This window comes from Melanotaenia boesemani, chromosome 5 (genome assembly GCF_017639745.1).
Source record: "Melanotaenia boesemani isolate fMelBoe1 chromosome 5, fMelBoe1.pri, whole genome shotgun sequence".
Classification (NCBI taxonomy): Eukaryota; Metazoa; Chordata; class Actinopteri; order Atheriniformes; family Melanotaeniidae; genus Melanotaenia; species Melanotaenia boesemani.
The window spans coordinates 1,619,814-1,635,296 of NC_055686.1; the positions used below are offsets into that span (position 1 = coordinate 1,619,814).

The window sequence follows — 15,483 nt, forward strand, 5'->3', positions numbered from 1 at the left end:
GTGGATTAGATGTGGTTTCCCATCCTGATGTTCTGGGGTCTGTTCCTCAGGAAGTCCAGGGTCCAGGTCCCTCAGTTTCAGCAGTGTGTTATGAAGGACTGAAGGTGGATCTGAAATCCACCATCAGCATCCTCACGTACGTGTCCCTGTTCTCCAGGTGTGCAGAGCTGTTAAGATCACATCCTCTGTCCATCTGTTTAACTGGGAACCAAACTGGTGTGGATCAAAGTCAACAGGGACCAGTTTTGATGTGAGAGAGGACGAGTCTCTTAAAACAGAGGTCCCCAACCCTGGTCCTTACAGCCCACTGTCCTGCAGATCTTAGATGTCTCCCAGCTGTAACACACCTGATTAAAATTAAGCGGTTCTGTGACAGCTCTAACAAGTCTGGTAATGAGACATTAATTTGAATCAGGTGTGTTGCAGCAGGGAGACATCTAAGATCTGCAGGACAGTGGGCCTTGAGGACCAGGGTTGGGGACCTCCATCTTAAAACATCTGGTGGTGACGGGGTGAGAGCGACTGGACAGGAATCCTCAGACAGTTTGATGGAGGCGGACTTAAGACAGGTGGGGACCACAGACTGCTGTAGCAAGAGGTTGGAGATGGTTGTAAAACCTCTGCTGGATCATCTGCTCATGACTCCAGTATCCGTCCAGTAAGTCCATCTGGAGCAGCTGGACAGGCTGGTTCTCAGGAAGACCAGGATCAGTGTGGGTCTCTCTGTTGTGGTGGCTGAAGTGAATGAAGTGGTTCAGAGAGTCCACATCCACACTGTTGGCTCCTGGTTCAGGAAGACTTCAACAGTTTTAGTTGTGGTCAGACGTTGATGGAGGAGAGTCCAGCTGATGTGTGAGTGTCCAGGTCTGTCCCCTCTGCAGATGTCCCCCAGTCTGTAAAACTGAAGCAGTCCTGTAGGGCTGAGGTAGCTTCCTCAGTCCACAGCTGAACAGTTTTTACTAAAGGTCTCTGTCTACAGATGAGGGTCCATAGGCAGGGATCAGGGACAGAGATAGGTGGTCTGAGAGTCCCAGATGTGGTGGGGAGGTTCCTTCATAGGCATCTTGGAGGTCTGTGTAGAACTGGTCTAGATATTAACAAACCACTGCATGTTTGTTCTTCACTTCATGTATTCAGCAGAGTCCAGTAACTAAAATGGTTTAAAATGATTTGGTTTTCCTTTTGTTCCTGATAAAAAATAAAAAGTGTGACTGAATAATATTGTTCTGTCTTCTCAGACCATCAGGAGGAGGTGGAGGTGACTGAGGGGGCGGAGTCTGTCATCCTGCCCTGCAGAACAACATCTGACCTGCCCAAAGACGTCACTGTGGAGTGGTCTCGCTCTGATCCAGTTTTTATGATGGTTCATGTTTATCCTAACACAAGTAAAGAGTTTATAAAACAAACCAAGTTTTACAGAGACCGTACAGAGATGAAAGAAGACCTGCTGAGATCTGGAGACGTCAGTCTGACCCTGAAACACCCCACAGATGGAGACACAGGAAGCTACATCTGCACGATTTACAGAGACAAAGACATCCTGAGACAGAAAGTAGTTCTGATACACGTCAAAGGTCAGTGATGTAGATACAGGTCAGAGATGTAGATACAGGTCAGAGGTGTAGATACAGGTCAGAGGTGTAGATACAGGTCAGAGATGTAGATACAGGTCAGAGATGTAGATACAGGTCAGAGGTGTAGATACAGGTCAGAGGTGTAGATACAGGTCAGAGATGTAGATACATGTCAGAGGTGTAGATACAGGTCAGAGGTGTAGATACAGGTTAGAGATGTAGATACAGGTCAGAGATGTAGATACAGGTCAGAGGTGTAGATACAGGTCAGAGATGTAGATACAGGTCAGAGATGTAGATACAGGTCAGAGATGTAGATACATGTCAGAGGTGTAGATACAGGTCAGAGGTGTAGATACAGGTTAGAGATGTAGATACAGGTCAGAGATGTAGATACAGGTCAGAGATGTAGATACATGTCAGAGGTGTAGATACAGGTCAGAGGTGTAGATACAGGTCAGAGATGTAGATACAGGTCAGAGATGTAGATACATGTCAGAGGTGTAGATACAGGTCAGAGATGTAGATACAGGTCAGAGATGTAGATACAGGTCAGAGATGTAGATACAGGTCAGAGATGTAGATACATGTCAGAGGTGTAGATACAGGTCAGAGGTGTAGATACAGGTTAGAGATGTAGATACAGGTCAGAGGTGTAGATACAGGTCAGAGATGTAGATACAGGTCAGAGATGTAGATACAGGTCAGAGGTGTAGATACAGGTCAGAGATGTAGATACAGGTCAGAGGTGTAGATACAGGTCAGATTTGTAGATACAGGTCAGAGATGTAGATACAGGTTAGAGATGTAGATACAGGTCAGAGATGTAGATACAGGTCAGAGGTGTAGATACAGGTCAGATTTGTAGATACAGGTCAGAGATGTAGATACAGGTCAGAGGTGTAGATACAGGTCAGAGATGTAGATACAGGTCAGATTTGTAGATACAGGTCAGGTGTGTAGATACAGGTCAGAGATGTAGATACAGGTCAGAGATGTAGATACAGGTCAGAGGTGTAGATACAGGTCAGAGATGTAGATACATGTCAGAGGTGTAGATACAGGTCAGAGGTGTAGATACAGGTTAGAGATGTAGATACAGGTCAGAGATGTAGATACAGGTCAGAGATGTAGATACAGGTCAGAGGTCATAATTCTTCCTTTTTTCCACAGCACCATTTCCATCCTGGGCCACAGCTCTTCTGGTTCTCCTGGTTCTGGTTATCGTCTCTGCTGGTGTTTTATATAATTTTAGATCCTATTTCATGTCCTATTTTAAATCAGGTGAGTCTTTAAAACTACACTACCCATAATGCTGATGGTCAACATGAGTCCTCTTGTGGTTCTCTGACAGTCAGATTTATTCCAGAAGCTGAGACAGAAATGTGGAGAGAAAGTTCAGGTTTTGTTCCAGAAGTCAGGAAAGCTCCTTCAGACTGAGTCCTTCACCAGTAAAGCAGCTCCACATCATGACTTTACCAAACAGAGTTGAAGCTTCACTGCATTTATCTCACACAGAGTCTCCATGTGGAGCAGCTGTTCTTCTTCTGTGGTGCTAAACAGCTGGATGCAGCAGCTTCATGTTCCTCCTGGAGCTGAGCTCAGTCGTGGTGGAGTTCAGCTTCAGATGGTTCAGAGACCAGGATGAGACGGTCATGTGACCATCAGAGCTGTTGCTGCTGTCTGTACAGCTGATGCTGTTTGTTTCTCTCAGTCTATAAGGTGGAGGTGGAGTCAGGGGTGGAGTCTGTCCTGCTGCCCTGCAGAACCACAGTTCACCTGCCTGGAGACGCTAAAGTGGAGTGGAAGGATGATGACGATGAGAAAGTCCATGTGTATCAGAACGGTTCTGACAAGCTTGAAGACCAGTACCAGGTCTACAGAACCAGAACAGTGATGGAGAGAAAACTTCTACAACCTGGAGACCTCAGTCTGACTCTGAAACTCCCCACAGATGGAGACAGTAGGACCTTCACCTGCAGAGTCTACAGCAGGGAGGGAAACATCCTGATGGAGAAACAAGTTCTTCTCACAGTCAGAGGTCAGTGGTTTAAATCTGATGTTTTTTCTAATCAGCTGATCAGTTGTGATCAATACTGATCAGAGTGTGTTTAGAAGGTGGAAGTGAAATGTGTGTGTGTGAGAGTAAATGTGACTGAATTGCCAGTACTTTTAATGAGTATTTTATTGCATCTGTACAAGAATTGTCCTCCAAATTTACTGCTCCTCTATTTCTCCATCAGTATCAGCTGCATCTCAACAATTCTCTTTTTCTGAAATCTCACAAAATGATTTAAATAATATTTTGTGTTCTTTAAATGTTTCCCGTTCCTGTGATGTAAATAACTTAAACATGACTTTTCTGAAATCTCATGCCAGTACTCGTATACCACTTTTTCACCATTTAGTTAACTTGTGTATTAGGCAATCAGTGTTTCCTGAAAACAGCCCAGATCACCCCATTTTTAAGTCTGATGATCCCACAAATGTTCCCAACTACCGTCCAGTTGTAATTCTTCCAACTGTCTCTAAGTTACTTGACAAACCATTATATAATCAATTAATTAATTACCTTGAACATAATAATCTGCTTAGTGACTGCCGACATGGTTTTCGACCCTCGCGGTCAACCGTGTCGGCTTTGCTTCTTTTTACAGAGCAGATTCGTGCGTCTCTAAACAAAGGTCATGTTACCGGAGTTATATACATAGATTTTCAAAAAGCTTTCGATACAGTTAATCATCAAATTTAGTTACATAAACTTCTTTCTTTTCATTTGTCCTCCTCTGCAATAAACATGTTTATATCATATTTAAGTGACAGATCTCAGACTGTAAAAATTGGCTCAGTAACATCACAGCCACTAAGGTGTTCTATGGGTGTTCCACAGGGCAGCATTTTAGGCCCTTTACTATTCCTTTTGGACATTAATGATCTTCCTCCTGTGCTTAGTTTTTCCAATTCTCTGTAATTTGCTGATGATACTGTTATTTTTCTGTCTGGCCCAAACACTGACACCATTAATCACAAACTTAACACAGATATGCAGCATTTGCATGACTGGCTGCAAGATAATCATTTAACACTTAATGTTAAGAAAACAGAAAGCATGTACCTTTACTCATCTAGGAGACAGTTATCCATATCCAATCCCATCACCTTCTCCAACCACAAGCTCTGTTGTTTCCACATACAAGTATTTAGGAATCTCTCTTGACTCACATCTCACTTACTGTGAGCATGTCCAAACCCTAACCAGAAAGTTAAATCAAAAGTTATATGTTTATAGTAAAATTAGACCACATTTGTCTCACTCTGTCTCTAAAACATATCTCCATGCAATCATTATGTCTACTCTGTCGTATTGTCTGCCTGTTTGGTCACTTACAACAAATAAAATCCTTGAACCAGCAGTAAGAGTCTATAACAGAGCTCACAAGATCCATAACAGGCATCCAGGCTGGACTCACCATTACTCTGCACTATCGTTGTCTAATGCTTTGACATTTCAGAACTATACAATAAGACATGGGATTAAATTGTATTATCAAATCTTGAATGGACACATCTCAGCAGCACTTACTGCGTTGGTACCAAAACTCAGCTCAAGGTCGGACCGCTCGACTAGATCTGTTACAAATGGACTTTTGTCTTTACCGGCCTTTAGGAACTGCTACGGTCAGAGAGCTTTCTTTTATGTGCTCACTAAAGCCTGGAATGAGATCCCACAGCACATCAGGACTATAACATGACAAAGACTATTTAAAAGAATATTTGCTCGCCATCTAATGGACAGGTACAGCTGTGACCACTGAGGTGGCTCCATAGCCTCCCCTAAAGCTGCTTCTCTTGGTCTGTGTTTGTCTGGTTGTACTGTCTTGTCTGGGAATTTGTGATGTGTGTCTGGTTTGTATGTTCTGCAGAGCAGGAAGCTGCTGAAAAACAGTTCTTAAACTGAGTCAGACCCGATTGTTTTAATCTTTTCCTGCTTAATAGATAAAAAAAAAGTCCAGCATTTAGGCCTGCTCTTTTCAGGCTGCTGTGATGCATGTCCTTGTGCCTCCTGGCGTGTGCATTTTTCTGCTTATCATGTCTCACTGCATCCACTGAGTGGGCATCTCCCACGGTGACGTTTTGTTGTTTAATCTGTTTGCTCTGTCTTGTAATCTGAATGGCTTTCTCCAGTGTGAGGTCGGGCTCCAGTTGAAGTTTGGAGACACCTCATTGTATCTGAAGGATTCGTATATCGGCTCAGAGTCTTTACCCACTGCATATAGCAGGGAGTTCACCTGCACCACGCCGGGCTCCCGATCAAGCTTTGAAGCTACTCTAAACGGTCGGATCAGCGGCACCAAACCGGCCACTCCACTGGCTGGGAAAAGTCAAACTGCTCCGGTGGTCCAATCTTAGCCATGTCCCTGAAGCGTTCATTCAGACACTTCTGACATCATGTCACGTTAACAACTCCTGGCTATTAACAGTGTTTTTATTAACAACAGAAACACAAAGCACTGCCAGCCACGGCTCTCTCATAGCCGGGTCCTACTCATCTATTGTCGCACATCACATGACATCATCTCTTAGTGACACTTTGTTGACCCAATTCAGTCCTGTAGAGCTTCAGCAGCGTCCTCCGTCCACCTCCCCACTGTCCTTCTGTCCACAGGCTGTCCTGAACAAGTGGGACAGTCTTTGGATCAACAGAATGAGATTGTGGTCTGATCAGCCAAGGGGAGGGAGAGCTGTGGCAGTGTATGCATCCCTGGTATTTGTATACAGAAGATCCAGTGTTTTATTCCTCGGGTGGGACGATCCACATGTTGATGGAAAGTGGACAGAAGTTCGTCCAAAATCACATGATTAAAGTCCTGGTTGTACCTGTGAAAGCATTGGGATGTTGAATCTGTCGCTTGGCAACACTGGAACTGATGATGATGCTGCCTCTGTGTCTGCTGAAGGTGGGAGGTACGTTGCCATGACGATGATGGAGGTGAATTACCAAGGAATTACCTCTCTTCTTACCGCTGCTCGTTGTGTCTGTGTCCACCTGAACGGTGCTGAAGCCGGGTACCGCTACGCTACCGGGATGAGTGAATGAAGCCATGTCTCCATAAAGCACATGAAGCTACACTCATGGTATTCCCACTGGAATCTAATAATCACAGCGAGCTCGTCCATCTTATTCTCCAGAGATCTCAGGTCCCCGTTATGACCGCTGGAACAGCTGGCTTGTACCTCTGCTTCTTGGCTCCTGCTCTGCACCCCAACATCTCCTCCACATCTCCTTCAGGATGACCGGCCTCGCTCCAGGCAGCAGATCACCCCTGCACAGCGCTATCAGCTGGTCACGGTGTAAACAATGCTTCCTCCATAGCGCTCCTGTCCTTCAGTCACCAGGAGCCACAAAAGCAGCGCAGAGACCACCAGCAAAGCTTTAAAGCAAATAGTAGCATCTGCTTTTAAAGTGTGTCGTTTGGCTGGTGCAGAAAAACCAAAAAAAGAACTAAAACAACACAGAAAAACAGGAGAAACAGACGTTCAACACGAGAGCTGCTGCAACAGGCGACCGCCTAGCACGCCGCCATGTTTGGCCATTAAATCCAGCATGGATCCATCTCTGCATCCCACCCTTTACAGAATACCTCCACATGGTCTGATGTAGAACGTCAGGAACTAAACATAGAACAGCACAAAGTCCTGTGTGGTGGAAATAAGCACCTGTAGCTGAAAAAGGTAGAAATGATCTCATTTCCTCTGTTTACAGACTAAATATTAAACTAGCTTTAAAAAAGTTCATGTAGTTTTAGGAAAAGTCAGGGACCAGCAAGACTTCATGGTTTTATTGGACAAAGCTGCACATTTTCAAACACTCAGTATGTCCACCTTCATCATTCTAGTGTAAAACATTCTGCTCAGATTAACAACAAATGCAGCATCATGTAATATCTGAAAATATCTTTAAACGGGAACTAAAGCAGCAGAACATCCGCTTCCAGACCCCGTTCCTGCTAAACTAGCAGTGTTCTATGAGGATGAAGCAAGGCTGTAGGAGACAGCAATGGAAGCAGGAAAGACATGAAGGATAGAGGTCTCCCATCACCGTGAATAAATATAAAGGAGGGATGCAGGGACCTGGCCTTGTTTCCTGGATGGACAGAGACCAGTATCTATGCTATATTACATGCTGCAATGGGGCCTCAAGCCACAGGTAGAAGAGGTTTCCCCTCAGCTAGATGATGTTTCCAGCCCGGCCAGGGTCATCTCCAAGAGAGCCCAGCCTTGGAACCACCTCTGTTTTACTTTCTTCTTCTTCTTCTTTTCTGGGATTGTTCAGGGAGCAGATCTGACTGATCCTTACTCGTCCATCTGAATGATACGTAGACGCATCGATACTTACAGTGTCTTGAAAAAGTATTCACCCCCCCTGGCCTTTTACCGAATTTGTTTCATTGAAACCTCTAATTTGATTATTTTTTACAAATCAGAATTTTATTTGATGGATCTGCACAAAATAGTCCAAGTTTTGAAGTGAAATGAGAAATATAAATACAAAAAAGACATTTCAAAAATAAAAAACTGAAAATTGCCATGTGCATAAGTATTCACCCCCTTTGTTATGAAGGCCCTAAAATGCTCTGGTCCAACCAATTACCTTCAGAAGTCACACTATGAGTGAATCAAAGTTCACCTGTGTCCAATCTAAGTGTCACATGATCTATCAGTATATATGCACCTCTTCTGAAAGGTCTCAGAGGCTGCAACATCTAATGAAGGGGCGCCGCTAACCAAACACCACTATGAAGACCAAAGAACTCTCCAAACAAGTCAGAGACAAAGTTGTTGAGAAGTACAAGTCTGGGTTAGGTTATAAAAAAATATCTAAATCTTTGATGATCTCCAGGACACCATAAAATCCATCATCATCAAATGGAAAGAACATGGCACCACAACAAACCTGCCAAGAGAGGGCCGCCCACCAAAACTGACAGACCGGGCAAGGAGGGCATTAATCAGAGAGGCAGCCCAGAGACCGAAGGTAACCCTGGAGGAGCTGCAGAGTTCCACAGCAGAGGCTGGAGTATCTGTCCATAGGACCACAATCAGCCGTACACTCCACAGAGCTGGGCTTTATGGAAGGGTGGCCAGAAGAAAGCCATTACTTTCTGCTAAAAATAAGAAGGCACGTTTTGACTTTGCACAGAGGCACGTGGGAGATTGTCAAAATGTATGGAGAAAGGTGCTCTGGTCAGATGAGACTAAAATTGAGCTTTCTGGCCATCAAGGAAAACGGTATGTCTGCCGCACACCCAACACATCCCATCACCTCAAGAACACCATCCCCACGGTGAAACATGGTGGTGGCAGCATCATGCTGTGGGGATGTTTTTCAGCAGCAGGCACTGGGAAACTGGTCCGAGTCGAGGGAAAGATGGATGGTGCTAAATACAGAAGTATTCTTGAGCAAAACCTCTATCAATCTGTCAGTGATCTGAGACTAGGACGGAGGTTCACCTTCCAGCAGGACAATGACCCCAAGCATACTGCTAAAGCAACACTTTAGTGGCTTAAGGAGAAAAATGTGAATGTGTTGGAATGGCCTAGTCAAAGTCCAGACCTCAATCCAACTGAGAATCTGTGGTCAGACTTAAAGATTGCTGTTCATAAGCGCAAACCATCAAACCTGAAGGAGCTGGAGCAGTTTTCCCTTGAAGAATGGGCAAAAATCCCAGTGGCAAGATGTGGTAACTCGTAGAGACTTATCAAAAACGACCTGCAGCTGTGATCGCAGTAAAAGGTGGCTCTACAAAGTACTGACATTGGGGGGGTGAATACTTATGCACATGGCAATTTTCAGTTTTTTATTTTTGAAATGTCTTTTTTGTATTTATATTTCTCATTTCACTTCAAAACTTGGACTATTTTGTGCAGATCCATCAAATAAAATTCTGATTTGTAAAAAATATTCAAATTAGAGGTTGCAATGTAACAAATTCGGTAAAAGGCCAGGGGGGGTGAATACTTTTGCAAGGCACTGTATGGCTGGTGGCAAAGATTCATCTCTTATAATGTTAACGGCTATTAAATGTAATTAAACCTAATAAAATATGATCTAACATGAAGAAAGATCAGGCCATGTAGACGTTCTTCCAGAAAGCCACTTAATGGATCCTGAACACAACAACTGAAGAGAATGGGCTGTACTAGTTTATCTTCTCATCATAGAGATCAGGACACAGCAGAGGTATGAGGGGCCGTTGGAGACATTATTCAGAATGACCCTCTCACACACTGTAGTGGCTATCTGTGGTCTTCTTCTTGTTAAACTTACGGACGACATGAGACTGTCTCACGCGTTGAGTCGGCATCGCCGGCTTCACCAACGGTAAAACAACCGTACAGCTCGTCTGTTCAGCTTTACTCTTAATTAAACTCACAAGCACTGAAATATGCACTCGCAGGCAGTTGTGGACAGGAGGCAGAATAGAGCAGATGATGATGGTTTATTCCAGAAACTCAAACTAAGACTTGACATGACATTAACCAAGGCTGGAAACAATAAGAATAAGTCATGAAAACTCGGACCAACCGTATCAGGGAAAGCAGGTGAAACCATGACCAAACTGCAGGGATGTGACCAGGAACGACTAGAACCATCGCTATAAATACACAGCAAAGGTCATTAACAGCAGGTGGCATGAAGGACCAATCAGACCAGGTGTTCTCAACCAGGAACAGGAAGTAGAACCCATGAAGGAAGACTATCACCCAGGAACCTGAATACACATAACAAAACCAAACCCATCGTCATTACCAAATAACCCTGACATGAACTAAGCCCTGATCCTAAAACATCATCTTAACATGAACTAAACATGACAAGACCTGAACTTTAACACAAGATCCTAACATAGCTAAATATAAGAAGAAGAACCCTGAACCATGACTTACACAGAGACCAGACACGGCAAAACCAGAATCCTGGAGTAAGAACTCAACATGAACATGACAAAACCTAAACCAAAGCATAAACAGGGATTAGACAAAAGCCCAGGATCATGACATCAATGTAGAAACATGGAGATCTTTAGGAAGAATCCCAGGATGCTTGACCCTCCCTCTCCACACGTACGCTCTGCCAGAGAAAGACGCCTAGTGCTCCCACCACAAGGTGGCGCCACATCAGTAGCTAGACTCTTCTCCTCTGTGGTTCCCCGGTGGTGGAAGGATCTACCGACCTCTGTCCGATCCCCCGAGTCCTGATCCACTTTTAAGAGCAAGCTAAAGACTCAGCTGTTTAAGGAGCATTTCCACACTTAGCTTAACTCTTCTACTCGTTGGAATGAGTTGTACTTACACCCAAGATGATGTTGTGTGATGAAACCGTGATCTCGTATTTAAACAAAGGACTAAAAGCACTACATGACAGCACCTGGTTCCACCTGGGTCCATCTGGGTCCACCTGGTTCCACCTGGGTCCATCTGGGTCCATCTGGGTCCACCTGGGTCTACCTGGGTCTACCTGGGTCCACCTGGGTCCACCTGGGTTCACCTGGTTCCATCTGGGTTCACCTGGTTCCATCTGGGTCCACCTGGGTCCACCCGGGTCCACCCGGGTTCACCTGGTTCCACCTGGGTTCACCTGGGTCCACCTGGTTCCACCTGGGTTCACCTGGGTCCAGCTGAATCCACCTGGGTCCACCTAGATCCACCTGGGTCCACCTGGATCCATCTGGGTCCACCTGGATCCACCCGGGTCCACCTGGGTCCATCTGGATCCACTTGGATCCACCCTGGTCCTCCTGGGTCTACCTGGGTCCACCTGGATCCACCTGGGTCCAGCTGAATCCACCTGGGTCCACCCGGCTCTACCTGGGTCCACCTGGGTCCACCTAGACTCCCAGCAGTCTGACTACCACTTAATGATGACGTCCCTCCTGGTTGAATTCTTGTTTGTGTTGTTCTTCCTCTCAGATGTAAGTCGCTTTGTGTAATGGTGTCTCCCTGAGGACCCGGAAATTCAGCCACACACACAGTGATAGATTCTTTCTTTTCTTTCTTTATTTATTTATTCTCTCTTCTTTTTTTTTTTTTTTCCTTTCTTTCCCCCTTCTCCTTTCCCCTCTTCCCACGTTAATGCATCAAATTCAAAACAAAACATTTCATAATTTCAATAATTTAAATACAACAATTGTAATACATTCTATAGAAAGAGAGAAAAAAACAAAAAAAACAAAAAACAGAGAGAATTGGAGTAGGAAGAAGAATTAATCTTATTAACTCCTACCCCATCCTCATTTCTAAACGAACAGGACAGCCTCATCAACAGTAGATTCTTAAAACACAAATACATCCAGCAGATGCCTCTATTTTCTTAACCATTCAGACAATTCTTTTCATACATTTTAATTATATACTCTTTATATTTATATTTAAATTGGAGAATATTTGAACAACATTTAAGATCTGTTTTAAGTGAGTTCCATTGTTTTACACCAACCACTGAAACACTCATTTGTTTGAGTGTAGTTCTTGCAAAAGGAAGTTGAAAATCACAACATCGTCTACTTGATTCATCATTTAGGATAAAAAGCGTTTGTAGTCCAAGTGGCAACAAGAAATGTCTAGCTTTATATATTACTAATAATGTTTTCATCACAACCATGTCTTGCAATTTTAACAGTCCTGACTTCAGAAACAATCCTGTTGTCGACTCTTTAGGAGCAGTTTTATTAATTATTCGTATTGCCCTCTTTTGTAAGACAATTAGAGGGCTTAGATTGGTGCTATAGGAATTACCCCACACTTCCAAACAGTACATCAAGTATGGCAAAATAAGAGAACAGTAGAGAATTCGCATTGCCTTATAATTTAACATAAACTTGACCTTACTCAACACAGCAATGTTTTTACAAATTTTCTTTTTAACGAATGCTATGTGTGACTTCCATTTTAATTTTTCATCAATAACTACTCCTAAAAATCTAAATTCAGACACCCTCTTTATACTGATTCCATTTAAACTTAAATCAATATTTTCAGGGCATTTTTGGTTTGTAAACAGCATAAACCTTGTTTTACTTAAATTTAAAGACAATTTATTTTCACTGAACCATTTCTGAAGTAGTACCATTTCTTGTTCTATTATTTTCATTAGTAGTTTTAAGTTCTTTCCTGACACAGATTCCAAGAAAGTATTTTATTTAGTCTGGTTAATGGAGGAGATGAGCAGGGTTTGGTCCAGTAGGAAGCGGTGGCGCCTTCCTCAGGTAAAGCAGGGAATAATATCCTGAAAGGGCTCCAGAAACAGTCAGGATGATCCACAATCCAAATGAGCAGAGATTTAAGAAGCCAAGAGTCATAAACAGGGGTAGCAGGCAGACTACTTAGCTGGGGCAGGCAAATATCCGTGGTCGTTCCAAAACAGGTCAAAAACCAGGAGATCACAAGGCAGGAGCAGTCCGACAGGGGATGAGGCAAGAGAAGTCCAAGGGCCGTAACTGGGTCAAACACAGGAATCAGAAAACAAGAGTAAACGCTGGACATCAACAAGGCAAAACAATGCTGACCATCTGGCAGGGAAGCAAGACTGGAGTGAGCTTAAGTAGGGAGGAGAGCAGGTGAAGAGAGTGAGCAATCAGGATTGCCACAGGTGGAGCAGATGAGCATGATGAGGGACTGGAGGCCCAGCAGAGCAGCAACCATGACAGCTTTGGATAAAAGAGTCTGATAAATGACTGTAGAATAGAATAGAACAGAATAGAATAGAATAGAACAGAACAGAATAGAATAGAATAGAATAGAATAGAACAGAACAGAACAGAACAGATTAGAATAGAATAGAATAGAACAGAACAGAACAGAACAGAACAGATTAGAATAGAACCTGCTAGCATGGCAGGTTGAGCAGCCTTCCTCCAGCCCTCTAAACCCCGTCTTCCACAGCAGGATGAAGCTTGATGATGTGACGGCTCCTTTCAGAAGAGTCTGAAGCTCATCACTGAAGCTTTGACGTTGACAGTTTGATGAGCTCCATGTCTCCCATTACAGCATCTGCTGCAGTAAGCCAGCATCCTTCCATCGCTGACCTGAACTTCTGCTTCTGTCTTTCAACCATCTCCGTCTTCTTCTCTTGACTCAAACCATCATTTGCTTGAGACGTGAGAAACGTTGGGTGTGTGCTTAACTTGTACAGCAGGTGTTTGAACCTTAACAGCCATGAAAATGCTCTTTTTAGCCGATGCCACTCTGAGTAATGACAGACAAGTTTGTGGAGTGGATTCTCCTGCAGATTTGTGGCGTTCTCCCTTCCTGCTAGCTTAACTTCAGCAGAACTTTGGGTATTTCTCTCCTGTCGGTGCAACTGTCCAGTTTCTCTTGTCCTCTGTGGAAAACTCCGGCCCAGCGATGCAGTCTTGACACATCTGCCTTCGTTCCTCTGGACGCATGGTCAGCAGCATTCAGCTCAGAGTGGCCTTACTTCCACTGACGTGACTTTGTGCTTTCTCTGATTAGTGACACTCGATTGGCTCCAAACGTTTTGAAGCTGCTGTTGTCATGGTAACGTCCTTCAACACAGCAGTGCTGTCAGTCCACAGCGTTGATTCTTCCAGGGCCGTTTGTAGCTCCTTTTTTACAAGTCTGTCCATTTTCACTGCAGCTGTGGCTGCTGTTACTTCCAGTCGTGGAGTTGTTCTGAAAACCACACGCTAAGTAGCCAGCTAGCATAAATCGGCCTTTCAGGTATGCAGTGCTGGGAAAGGAAGACCTGGACAACACTGGACAACATGCTCTTCACCTGCGTTTGGACTGGTCTCCAGGATGACCCACAGTGCTGTCCTCGTTTGACAGCACTGTATATGCTAATGGCCGAGGTATGCTAGGTGGCTAGTTAGCATGTCCTCATCAGACTTACTACTGTCGGCTGTCCGGCTGATGTGGCGTTAGACCGAACCCTACTAATAGTCTCTGCTGAGGCCGCTATCATTGATGATGCCAGCTGCTTCACTGAGATGACGTCCAGGCGGCTGAGCAGATATTAGTCCAACAGAAGTCTTCGTCCACATTGGTCACAGTGTTCTCCAACGTCTTCCTCTTCAGTTTGCTTTGAAAATGTTTGGTCTTCTACGTGACGTCCGTTTCAACTGACATGACGTCTTTTTCTAATGAGATTGGCTCTCACACACACGAGTAGAATTCCTTTCATACATACTAGTGAAGTGTGATTCAGAATTTCCCTTTAGTGTGTGAATGACTTCAGTTTGATATACGAGAGGTTTTAGTTTAACGTGTGAAAGACTTAAATGTGACGAGTCTGTGACAGAGTAATTGTGAATAATGTCTCAAACGGCCTCTCATAGAGAGGAGCGGCCATTCTTATTTCTACCAGTTAAACTGTGAAAACGTCGGTGAAGTGGCTGATAAAGAAGGTAGATTAGTCTCAGTTAGAGCTTCTACTGATGGTAAAGCAGGTACTGAACATATACGCTCCTCCAGGAAGTAACGCTGTCTTCTTCCAGGAAATGATGAAATGATGATGATGATGGAAACAGAAGGACAGCTGATCTGTGGGGAGATGGAAACATTGGCCTACAACCTGAGCTGGATCGCTCTCATAGGAAAGCCCTTGAAAAGCATCTGCATGAAACAGGGAATTTACTTTTAGAAGAGGCAGCTTTATAGACATGTGGAGAAAAGTCTTCCTAACAGAAGAGATCACATTATTCTGCCACATTCCCTCTAGACGAGGACTGGTTCCTTCCTGACATCTGGGAAGGAGAAAGATGAAAGCAGTGATTGTGGAATGAAGCCGTCACACACCTGTCTACCTGTCTGTCCACTCTGGTCCACAACCAAGAACATTACATGGAAATTTCATTCTAGCTCACTTAACGATTCTCAGTTTAAAGAA

The 15,483-nt window shown here is 44.0% G+C and overlaps 1 protein-coding gene and 1 long non-coding RNA gene across 2 annotated transcripts in view; one reads left to right on the plus strand and one right to left on the minus strand.

The window, feature by feature from the left end:
• The window catches only part of LOC121640417, a 1,195,287-nt gene that overhangs the window by 143,572 nt on the left and 1,036,232 nt on the right, over positions 1-15,483 (plus strand). The window contains exons 7-8 of the mRNA XM_041986139.1: positions 566-569; positions 3,297-3,615. Coding sequence (XP_041842073.1) covers positions 566-569; positions 3,297-3,615 — 323 coding nt within the window. The remainder of the gene's footprint in view (positions 1-565; positions 570-3,296; positions 3,616-15,483) is intronic.
• The window catches only part of LOC121640572, a 34,536-nt gene continuing 30,750 nt past the window's right edge, over positions 11,698-15,483 (minus strand). The window contains exon 3 of the long non-coding RNA XR_006010504.1: positions 11,698-13,072. This is a non-coding gene — a long non-coding RNA (uncharacterized LOC121640572). The remainder of the gene's footprint in view (positions 13,073-15,483) is intronic.